General features: G+C 46.9%; 1 protein-coding gene across 14 annotated transcripts in view; it reads left to right on the top strand.

The window, feature by feature from the left end:
- Baz (par-3 family cell polarity regulator) overlaps positions 1-11,783 on the top strand; it is a 229,505-nt gene extending 217,722 nt beyond the window's left edge. For 8 of the 14 annotated variants that reach the window (XM_077699146.1, XM_077699142.1, XM_077699140.1 and 5 more), the window contains 7 exons: positions 991-1,186; positions 2,533-2,812; positions 3,206-3,442; positions 5,000-5,086; positions 8,788-8,856; positions 9,218-9,282; positions 10,056-11,783. In XM_077699146.1, the coding sequence (XP_077555272.1) occupies positions 991-1,186; positions 2,533-2,812; positions 3,206-3,442; positions 5,000-5,086; positions 8,788-8,856; positions 9,218-9,282; positions 10,056-10,653 (1,532 nt within the window). In that variant the 3' untranslated portion in view covers positions 10,654-11,783. The remainder of the gene's footprint in view (positions 1-990; positions 1,187-2,532; positions 2,813-3,205; positions 3,443-4,999; positions 5,087-8,787; positions 8,857-9,217; positions 9,283-10,055) is intronic. The other 6 variants (XM_077699141.1, XM_077699148.1, XM_077699145.1 and 3 more) reach the window with 6 other exon arrangements.
- The last annotated feature ends 267 nt before the right edge of the window (positions 11,784-12,050 follow it).

The raw sequence follows: 12,050 nt of genomic DNA, 5'->3' as shown, positions 1-12,050 counted from the left end.
TTGCATATGTGCCTAGCCTTACAGGGGTTTTGAGGTAGTTTTTTTCAAAGGATTTCTACAAGTGTTATACCGTTGAATTCGGGATAAAATGAACTGCATGCTGAAGCTATTTTAATTGGCTCATTTTGCCTCAAATAAATGTTATGAGTTATAATTAGAGGTCATTAAGTTTTCAGAAAACTGTACTTGGCATAATTTTATTAATTCTATCCAATCAACTATCTTTACAGGAATATAAATAGCTTCTGCATGCATGGCAGGTCTTAAGCTACACATCCATACCATTTATTTTAAGAAAAATTTAATAAAAAGTTCCTTAAAGGCCCGTAAGAAATTACTTAATTAGGCTCTAGTGTTTTCTTTATAACTCAAAAAATAATTATACCACTTGAAAACTAATTACATATTTGAAATGAGGAAGACAAAACACATATGCACAGTGATTTTCATTATCACAGACCAATTAATAAAAAAGTTCATTTCAAGACCCACGTCTCCCCTGAAGTGAAAAGTGGAATCTTGATCTCTTTTTTCAAGAGATACAACAACACGTCATCTGCTCCTTGCTTTAGTGAAGAGCTCATTCAGTGCACAAGTACTCCTTAGCTGCCTTGTGTGGTAAGGTGCCTCGACGGTGCACAACCTTAAATCCTGGTCGTGGGTGGCCTTCTATCCCAAACAATGAAACGGGGTTGCATCCTGATCGAGCCGACTTGGTACATCACTTTGTGACCGTGTAACGTGCTTGATCCTCTGCATTAATGCAGCTCCTCTGCCGTGTTTTTGCATGCAGACACTCGCACTGAAGCCATTTTGAGATTTCTGAAGCGTGTGGCAGCATTTTTCACTTGTGTATACGATGAGTGCCAAAGAAGAGACGTAAATAAAGTCCTTTTCTCTCTCTGTTACAGACATGCAGGTTTAGCAGGTTGCTGGTGACGTTCTTGCCGGTCTCGTAGTTAAGTGGTGCCTTGCCTTTTTGAAACGCAGTGGAAGAAGAGAAGGAGAGCGAGACGGGCAGTGCGACCAGCACGGAGCACCGTGGGGGCTGCCCCCTGCATTCGGTCACAGTGCCCCTGGACGCGCACGAAGCGGCTGCCTATGCCGCCAGCAAGGACGCTGCCTCAACGTCCAAGCCCACCCAGAGGAAGAAAGGCCTGCTCAAGGGCCTCGGCAGTGTATTCAGGTACCTGGCGCTCCCTGTTGCAGTGTCACACTTGTAACATCTCCTACGCAAGAGGAATATGTGAACGGGGAATAATTGTCGCTTGATGCGTCAGCAGCCGCTCAGCACTGATAGCTCGGGGTTGAGTAGCAGGTAAACAGGAGAAGGTTTTCTCGCATATTCACCAGGGGCATCCTCACCTGACTCTACTCTTGGTGCAGTCACCTTGAGATGGCACCAGCAATCTATTCTGCACAAAATGCCTAAATGCCTGTACTTACATGTGGCCTGATGGAACTGAAGTGGAAACTAGAGTTCTGAATTGGGTAAGTTGGGTGTGTAGGTGGAGAGCCACACAGCAAGCACAAGAAGAGGTGGAAAATGTATTTCCCATGTACAATTGCAATGATGACATGGAATTTGAGCTCCAGCAAACCTTTATCATTAACAGGCATACATTTTGGCACTTTTATCTTCTGGGCATAAAAAGTAGGTGCGTATCACCATAGGATGGTCCTCAGAAAGCAAGCACTGTAAATGCTTTTTATAACTGTGCATTCTCGGTATAACATGACTATGCTTACTTCACCTGAGTTAGGCCAGGTTGGTACGGTAGCATGTTGTAACCTGTATAGTCAGTGGTGGTCGCACATATTAGCTCATGTGCAGCATTGTTTTCCCGTTGCGTGCTCCTTTTCTTTGTAATGTGAAGGCCTTAGATGTCTCATCAAATGCGAAAAGTTACCATAGTTGTGGTCTTTGCCGTTGCTGGCGTCAACACGAATGGTACCAAAATGTCCGCCGCTGATAAGAGAAAATAAATTGGGTTCGTGTGGGATTCGAGCCTGGGTTACCGATGCGGCAGCCAAGTGCTCCAACCACTGCGCCATCCCAGCGCCTTGGCAGATTGGAACAATAGTTAGCGTGATGTCAGCATCGTGATGGGTCATGCGGCAGCACATGCCTAGAAGAACGAGTGTATGCAGAGAAGGAGAGCTCTCATTGTGGGGAGGCTGCTGTGTGAAGTGCGGCTAGTCTGTCTGTTGGAGCAGCTCATGTCAAAAGGCGAAGAAAAAGAAGAAAAAGGCGCAGACACCATGTAGCAGCAAAGAAGTCTTTGATAATTGCTCGGCTTTTGCCTTCAAAGCACATAAGCATAAAGTTACCAAGTCATTTTTTTTTCCTACTTTCACTCTTTATTGAGTCTTCTCTGAATGTAACCAGTGTCTTTTACTTTATTGCAGGGCTGTTTGTTGTTGTGTAGTTTTTTGTTGTTGTTGTTGCAGTGTACAAAATTTTTTGTGCTGAGCGCATTTGTGGTAGGGAATATTGACTTGGGGGTGCGATCTTGCTCCCTGGACGTGCAGTAGGTTTGGCAAGAACCGCAAGACCATTCCCGAGCCAGGCTCCAAACTGTCTCGGGAAGAGCTTGAGCAAGAAGCGGAGCGGTTACGGGCCAGGCAGGCAGCACGCGACGAGCAGGAGCGCATCCAGGAGCAGTACAGGAAGCTGCTCGAACAGCAGCAGCAACAGCAGCAGCAGCAGCACATGCAGCCATCGCACCAGCCGCCTTTGCCACCCCTACCAACACAGCAACAGCAGCAGTACCAGCAGTACCAGCAGCAGCACCACCACTTCCCAAACCAGGTGAGCGTCTGCTTAGTATGGCGCCCATTTTGGTTGTAGTGTTTGTTCCTTCCATTAAAAGCTCTGTTGTTTATTGTGGCATCAAAAGCGATTGTAAAAAAAAGTTGCACCAGTTAGGTGTATTGGACAATGTGTATGTGTCATTTGTTTTGCCATCGCGTTGTCTTTTCACTGTTTGCTGGAGCATTAATCATTGGTGAGCTGACAAAACAGCAGGACCCCTTGGCTACCCTGAAGCTTCATGGGGCGGGAAGAGAGTAGTCAAAACATCCCACGAATCACTCGCATGCTGCTTCGTATCCTTCTCTGCAAGTTTGCGCCTTTAATCCTCGAGAAGAGTGCACCTGGGGAACAGGGGAGGTGCCACTGAACTGGGTGCTGGACCTGTTTCAGCGCGGCCCGGCCCAGCAGCAGCCTCCTCCGCCGCCCCTGTCCTCGCCCCCTCCGTGCCCGAGCCGGGGCACGCCCACGATGGGCAGTGCGGCCAGCCGGCAGGAGCGCATGCAGCTGCTGCGCGCCCAGCACCAGAAGCGGCACGTGGAGCGGCAGGGCCACTACCCCCGCGACGACCTCGAGGAGTGGTACGAGCAGGACCTGCAGCACAAGATGATGCGCAGCCCCGTGCCCCCGGTGAGCACGTGCACAGGGCAGGGCTGCCCGTGTCACTCCGCAGATAGCTGGTGCTGATGGCTGGGCTCCCTTTTTATGGAAGGGGATGGCTTCCTCGCACCGCCTACCCTTGGCTCTACAGTTTCAGGCACTCCAACGTTCACGGCTACTTCTTTTGAATTGCAGGAGAACACAGCCAGCCCCGTTTGTTCCATCACTTCCACTTCTCTTGGGAGCATGCAGGTGTCATGTGCAGTCTTTGTAGAGAGCTCTTTAGTCTTTATCAGGACCTCTTCAAAGGTACTTCTCCGCACGCAGGGTGTCTGGAGAGATGTTTCTTTTTTTTCTACAAAGTGGTGTCACCAAATGGGATGTTAAATTCTGCACTGATTGCCTTGCTGTGAAGGGTGTTATGCGTACCCTAGAGATGGGCTGAAACTTTGGATCTGAGTTCCAAGTAACAGTTCCAGGTCACCTTGTAAGTGCACGCAAGAACTTTCCGTGCTTATTACTGTTTGTGAGTTCCAGCAAGTGTCGTGCGTTTTGCTGCTGCTGACGAAAAGGAGGAAAAGAAAGGGCTCGAATCTACAGCTAACTCATCCATTGAATGGCAAGGTAGCTTACGTAAAGTCATTAGCAAGCACCTACAAACAGTACAATTTTGTCTAGTACTGCAAAAAAAAAGAAAGAGAGAGAGAGAGAGAGAGAGAGAGAGAGAGAGAGAGAGAGAGAGAGAGAGAGAGAGAGAGAGAGAGAGAGAGAGAGAGAGAGAGAGAGAGAGAGAGGGGGGGGGGGGGGGGGTCGCAGACAAAATATTTCTTAGAAGCCAGTTAGTTTGTAAAATGACATGTTTTATTGTGCTGTACTTTTAAAAAAACAAATGCCACACTCATTATGACGTGTAATGCGTAATGCAGCAGAATTTAAAGTGGTAAGCTGGCTTTAGAATATTTTTACCAATCTTAGCAAAGGTTATTAGCAAAGATTGTTGCTTCAGAGGTTTCATGCCTGCTAAGTTATACATTGGTATGAAGAATCTGCCAGGTTTTCTCAAACAGTTGGTCACCTTTTTCTTTGCTAGGTCTTTTGCAAACTGGCCTGTTTGTTATTATCAGTGAGAACATCTCACATAGGCTTTTCTGATCTGTGGGAAAAAAAATATTTCAAATTCAGAAATATGATCCTAACCTCCAAACAGGGTTGGTACGCTGACCCAGCAGCCTTACCTCATCTCAGCAGGGAATGCAAAGCCCTTTTGTGCCAGACTTTCGGTTCGAGGCAAAGCTGATTAGCCTCCCCATTGTGCTTTTTGTAGCTCAGCCGCCGTCCGGGAAGCTGTAGACGTGTGTCGTGCTGTGTCAAATGCCTGTGTGCTGTAACCACCCATGACTTGTGAACTCATCCTTGCACCAAAGTTGCCAGCCTTGTGCTAACAGCTCCATGTTTACTCTTGCGTGCTGTGTTGGTTGTTTCGGTGTGCGGTGTCTACTTGGTGGTGTGCGCTAACCGTAACCCGTGAGGCTCTTCAGCAGCAACTAACTGCGCGTGGTGCTGGTGTGTCGACGCTTGTGCTTTCAGCAGGGCCGTCCTCTGCCGCCCGTGCCTCATGCCTTCCTGCCGCCCGCCTATGGCACATGCGGGTACGCCCAGAGGGCACCGCCTAAGGTACCTACTTGTGCTCACTCACACGTGGTCCTTCCTCCCTCGCCCACCCACCCACTCCCTCTCCCTCCTCTCTCCTTCTTCGCGTCATCCTCTGCTTCATTCGCTGCCCCTATTTGTAACACCCTCTCTCTGCAACTACTCGGGGGTACACTTTTGGCACAGTTTGAGATAGCTTGCCACCTAGCACATATGGCCGTCTGACACGATCGGCTCACTTTTCTGACCACCCCGGTTTGGCAGCTGTCTGTGCCAGCAGGCGTACTTTCTGCTGGTGGAGCTAACCATGAAGTACCTAGGCGCGGGTACGGCATGGTTCATTGCAGTGTGAGAATTCTGCTTCGTTAGCGTTCTGTCCATGCGGTTCGTGCACATCACATGTACAGTGCATTGACTTTGGCTTAGCTTGGAAGTGTGCCAGCGCTGATGGTGACGAAGTACCACGTCTGGCACCATCAGCAGCACCCCTGACAGTGAATGGATGGAGAGGCGAGAAAAGACAAGGTAGTTCCGTCCGTGCGGCCATGCAGGCAGGGGCACAAGCCATCTCAAACTAGCCATTATCGGCAGATGTTGCCCATGCAGTCCAGACCCCACCGCTCGATCATTTACAGACTGGCGTGTTGCGATCTGTACTTACTCGTCGGTGTCGTGAGAATGTGTAATGAAGAGCTAACCTTTTTAGCTTTACTCGCTGTTATTTTTTCCCACATTTGTGTTTCTTTGTCTTTTTATTAGTCGGTGTAGTGTTTCCTTTGCTTGATGGTGCACTGGTCAGCTTCATCTTCACTGCTTGAAGGCTCCTGAGCCTTTTACTTTGACCTGGGGCACCATTCGAAACAATCTTGATTGCTAGACAAGCTTTAACAGTAGCACGCAGTAGCTTCTGGGGCCCATTTAAAAAGTGCTTGCCACAGTAACGACCTATTGGCAGAAATTGAAGCACATAGCGCATCGCACCTTGTATCATTAGAGGAGTATGAGCAATACGGCGCAATAGCCAGCTTCTTCGTCGTGTTCACTTCTGTCCAAGCTCGTGATAAAGCAGAACACTTTTTTGCAAAGCTTCTAATACTTGTAGTGTTACAGATGTGTGTCACGCTCTGCAAGTTGCAAAGTGTGGAATGGATGCAATGTTTATTTGTGTATAGGTGCACCAGAATTAGAGGTGTTGCTCTTGCAAACCCAACTTAAGTACATGCTGACAGGTTCTAGTCCTAATCCATGGTTTGAAATTGGTTAAAACTTTGTTAGCTGAAATCACCATCAAGTGCAACTGTTGCCATCATTGATTATGTATATATCAACCCAACTTAAGTACATGCTGACAGGTTCTAGTCCTAATCCATGGTTTGAAATTGGTTAAAACTTTGTTAGCTGAAATCACCATCAAGTGCAACTGTTGCCATCATTGATTATGTAGATATCATACACACAAGTGACAACAATGATGACAGTCATCATCTCGAGAATTCAATTTCACTACGTTGGTACAAGTAAAGTTTTTAAACGACATGGATAAAAAAATGAATCAAACAATTTGCTCTTAGAATAGAGTATGCACAGCAATAACATGACGAAGGACAAATGTGTGGACTGTAGAACTGGCTGTTAATGTTTTCTGTACACACAAGTAATGACCTCAAAGACACCGTTCTGCCCATCCCCTGATGAATGTGTGCACCCCATTTTGGGTTCGGGGATTGGGAACGAGAGTATAGTATTGCACGCGAAATTGCATGACGGTGCCATTCGTGGTGGCACTGAACTGTAATTGCAGAAATACATGCAGCATCTTCTTTTTGTGAGTGCGTTACCATCATAGTGGGTGATAGAGACTAGTTAATAGCATTGCACGTGTCGCACAAGCAACACCAACCTGTAGCCCACTCTACTTTATGAAGTTCTCATCAGAGTGGCTTAGTGGACATAATTTGTGTTCTAGGACTTAATTTTACGACATGCAAAGAACATGCAGCTCACTTTTAAGTGTAACTGAAACACATTGCGCTCAGTCGTAGTCAAAAATTCAAAGTTTTTGTCTGTAGGCACATCCGTATTATTTTTGTTGCTTGGGGCGCTTTACTCTGACAGGCCCACAGCATTACTCGTCTTTATCTGCTTATCAGCTTTCCCTCTACATTCTTTCAAGCGCTGATAACTGTTGCTTCCCGCCTAGCTTTGTACCTAGCCAGAAACGGATACAGTTCTGCTTTTCGCTCAAGTGCTCGTTTGAGCTGAACTAGATAGGATCTCTTCACCGGGAACCTAGGTCACCTTTGAATATTTTTATGTTGGTTCTTAATATAAGCAAGTGCATTCCCTCGAGGACCTGACAACTGATGTGACTGATATTTTCCGATAACTATAAAGCAGTTGGCCGGGAGGTGTTATCTCTCTGTTGTCTGAAACATCTGACTGGTGATGGTGGACTCCCAAAGTCTGTTGCCAGGCTGCATTTTTTCTACGATAGCAGCACCTTGAATGTCAGCCAGAGAGCATTTCCTAATACACTCATTTTCTTTATTTGGGATATTACGTTTCTTTTTTTTAGGTATCAGCATGTATTTGAAACAGCAAGGGTTTCTTCTGTTTACCGTTACCGTAGTAACGCATGGGAGAAAAAATAAAGACCGATCATTGGATTGTGTTTCAAGCAGCCCACTTAACCATAAATTGGGGAAGCCTGATTCAAGACACACCCACTTTAATGAAAAGCCTATAAAGAATGTGGATTCTCACTGCATCGTAAAAGGTGTAATTTAGTATGCGCACAGTTCTGTTTCCAAGTAGGTGTTGTGCAAGTTGCCCTGACAAAACCTCAGTCACCTGCAAAAGTTGCCCTTTGTCCACAAACCTCTGTAAATGATGCACTGCTCGTGCCATGTTTGGACACTTGGTGTCAAAACGAATGTAGATTACGCTGCCAAAACAAACCTAGTTTTTATCTCTAGAAAGATGTAGATGTGTCTGTAAAACACGCAAAAAACTGCTGCTTAGAACGCAAAATATGTGGTATCCCCATGAGTTTCTATGTGAAAGAGCACCTGGGGATGTGAGCATGATTGTACCTCAAGGCAGTACCAAAAACCACCACTTTCTTTTTCTCTGTGTCGTGGAGTAACTTTTCTTAGTTGCTCGCTCACACTTGCGCCATCACAGAGTTGCAGCTTTTGAATGCTTCTTTTGCTGTCCATTGACCCGACATTATTCACTACACACTCTAGAAAATGGTACTGTTTCAAATTGAAACAGTACGTACCAGACAAAAGGCAGTGTAGATACTACAGATACTGGGGCTGTTCAATTATCAGGTTTCTTACTCACCACTGATTATCTGACACGCAATACGGTGTTTGTTTTTCGCGCATATTTTTTTTGGTGAGAAAGGTCCTCGGACTATTCGTGGACTATCCACGGTGAATCTGGGTCTGAAAAACTAAAAGCCTCACCATCTATCTTTTGCTTTTTGGGGGAGTTTGATTCTACATTACATAGCCAACTAACCAGTCCTCAAATCCTAGCTGCATTGACCTTGTGTGGTATCACAGATATCTTCATGCCTTGTGATACATTTTGCACTGATTCGTAGAAAAATAAGTTGTTTTCTGACCTTATAGCACTTTTTCACATCTGTCGCCAGTGCTGTCTGCTGTGACCGGCAGCTGACTGCAGGGTTTTGTGCGGTGTTCTCATCTGTGCAGGTGTGCAGTCCTCAGAGAAACACATCATTTGGTCGCTCGTTTAGTCTGAGAACCTCTCGCGGTCTTCAGGTATCATCATTACACCCACCATCATCATAAACCATCACCCCCTCCTCTGCCAATGCCTTGTTGCATGACTCATGCGTGAGCACCTGAGCACTTTGTCGAGCTTGCTTGCAGCACAAGCCATGGGCATGCTGTTTTGTAGAAATACGCATGCTAGCGCTGCAGCCTTGTTGAGATGGAGACATAAGAAAAGCTTCAGGACTGTGAGATGTCCTGTCCTTTTCTTGTGCTCTTTGCTTCTTGTGCTGTCCTTACCATTTCTTTGTGCAGCTAAGTGTTGCGTGTCGCATCATAGTCATGTGCATGACGCCAATTTGCACATCTGTAGACCTCAAATTTTATTCTTCTGCATTCTTCTCCTCAGAGACGAGAAAGTGACGTCGTTCACTCAAGGTCACAAAGCTTTGACATATTCAAGGAAATGGAAAGGTAAGATTCTTTATTTCCTCCTTTGTAGTCGTTTGTGTGACAGGATTAGAACTACAAAGCTTTCTCTGTGTCATTCAAATCTTCCAAGTGTTTTGAAGTAAAAACGACTGCAAACGTTGACTAAACCTTGCAAAGTGTGCAACATTGTAGTTGCTCCACAAGAGGCACGTCTTGGGTACATTTTGTAAAATATTAAATAAAAAAATTTCTTGTCAGGCACTTAATGCCTGACAACAATGCCCGACAAAGAACGCCCTTGTCAGGCACTGAATGCCTTTAGCTCCTACCCCTACAGCAGGCATTATAACACTACCCGCCATTGTGGCTCAGCGGCTAAGGCGTTCCACTGCTGAGCACGAGGTCGTGGGTTTGATTCCCGGCCGCGGCAGCTGCTTTTCTGATGGAGGTGAAAAGCAAAAACACCCGTGTGCACGAGATTTCGGCGTATGTTAAAGATTCCCAGGTGGTCAAAATTAATTCGGAACACTCCACGACAGTGCGCCTTATCGCCTGCGTTGCATCGGCGCGTTAAACGCTGCAATCAATCAATCAATCAATCAAGGCATTATAACACTGTGTGCTGAAAAATAGTCTTTACTATTCTTTACTACTACTATTCTTTTCATTATTTGCTAGCAAAATGCTTCATGTGCCCAAACCTAGAAGTGTACTGTTACGCTGCCACTTTTGGCTCCATCCTTATTTTGCACCTGGCCCGCACCCTTGCAGAAAGTGCATGCAGTCCATTCACTCCGGCTCATTTCCCCGTGCAGGCCGGGAAGCCGCGTCGGACTGGTCGACCCCACCCAGTACAGCCACTACGTCAACTTCAATGAGATACAGCTCCATCTGCGCCAGTTCCAGCAGAAGCAGCAGCAGCAGCAGCAGCAGCAGCAGCAAGCGCCACAGCCTCGGGACCCCAGCAGCAGCAGCAGTAACTCGCAGCAGGCGCCGCCGCCACCCCCGCCAAACCGGTCTCGGTCGGAGCGCCCTTCGTCCAACTACTTCGAATATGAGAGCGTCCAGGGCGTTTCCTCCAAGCCGCCGAGTGAGAGGAACGGCACGGGTCCGCCGGAGTCCAATTCGCTCCCGCGACACGCCCACGTTGCGGGCCACCGCATGGTGTACGCCAAGACAACCGTGGCTGCCCCCCCTCCTCTGCAGCAGCAGCAGCAATCGCTGCCCCACAATCTGAGAACTGCGAGTGGCAACGGCGGCCTCATGATTAAGACTGTGCCACGAGCGGCCCCGCGTGCGCATCTCCAGGCAGTGGCCGGCTACAGGCACTCGCCCAACCACCTGTCACAAGTGTACAGCACTGCGTTGCGTCACGAGGTGGGGCAGCAGCAGCTGCCCGGCTCCAAGGTGTGAAGGAACTGTCGGAGCCCCTCTTCCTCGCTCTCCCCCTGCCCTTACACCCGTCCCTTCCCACCTCATTATGTGCGTGTATAAACATTTCGAGAGATGGCTGTGTACATTGCTTGCACTGACTGTCACCAGCACCTAAGCGGGCTCGTTTGAGGTGCAAAGCTTCGCAGGAAATGGTTGGTTGGACCAAAGTCATCCGTCCCCCCCAGTGTCTTGGCCAAATGCTGTGGCTTGTGCAGCAAACGTGCCTGGCCTCGCATACGTGCATGCTACTTCGCAAGGTTGCATTCCGGGGCGAGTTTGTCATTAAGAAATTGTGTGCCATTTTTTACGCTAGGTAGTGAGAACATAGGAAGAGAAGCTGAATAGTAGCACCACTACCTCTGCCTTTTTTTTGCTCGCTGCAGCACAGCAGAAAGACACCCATGATGCAGCTCATCTCTTGCGAGCACCCATGACCTACCGTGGAAGCCTCGTAGCGCATTTTTACAAGAAGTTGGAATGTGTTCACGCAAAAAGACCTTTTTTACACACCTTTTACTAACAGGAACAAAGTAGTTGACAGGTGCCTTGCTGAGTGTAAGTTGTTTTATGCAAACGTTCATTGGCATCAGTGAGGAAGAGATGGGAGTGAACTGGTCTAACTGGTGGCATTGCTTGTTCTGGTGGGAAGAAACTTGAAGCGAGATTGAGTACGTTTGTGACGTTTGATTCAGTGGATGGTATCATGTGTTTACATATTCATACCGCTTTCATCAAGACTCACAGGTGCCTGCTTAAATGCCAGCTTTCTTTTTTTTTTTTTTACGACACCTGAAGTGCTGCTCCTTCGCATAGTGCCTTGTACATACATGCCACCTTTGATTGATTGTCTTACAGAAGTGCTCTTTGTATCAAATCAGGTAGCTTGGTTTGTGACTGCATAATCGCGCACCTCTGCACCCTTTTTACAAGGGTGGAATGTGAACGGTCATTCCTGTTTTCCTGTATCTTGTAAAATGTTTCGATTGCAGTTTATATATATTATATATATGTGAAATGAAAGCATCTTTTTTAAAGGCAGCCTTTTGTGATTGCACTCACACACTCATTTCCCATTTGAATGTGCAGAATAAAGAGGAATGTACAGTTGACCGTTGTTTTCCTTTCTTCATTTTCTTTTCTCTTTTGAACTCTTTGACTTTTTAGCTAAGCACCCTATTTGATGAACAACAAAAGATTGCACATGTGACACAAAGGCACTGTAATCGACAGCCTCCTTCCACAAAATGGATGTAAGATAGAGCTGATGTAATGCTGGGCTGAAATAAGTGCCGCAATTTTAATGGCACCCATGAATTAAAAAGGTTTATGGCTTATAAACCTTGGAAGGAAGAGGGAGAGAGCATCTTTTCTGTGCT

This window comes from Haemaphysalis longicornis, unplaced genomic scaffold (genome assembly GCF_048455015.1).
Source record: "Haemaphysalis longicornis isolate Haplotype H1 unplaced genomic scaffold, Haemaphysalis longicornis Haplotype H1 scaffold_2, whole genome shotgun sequence".
NCBI lineage: Eukaryota > Metazoa > Arthropoda > Arachnida > Ixodida > Ixodidae > Haemaphysalis > Haemaphysalis longicornis.
Note: the sequence above shows the minus strand (reverse complement) of the source record. Positions and strands in the feature narration are given on the sequence as shown.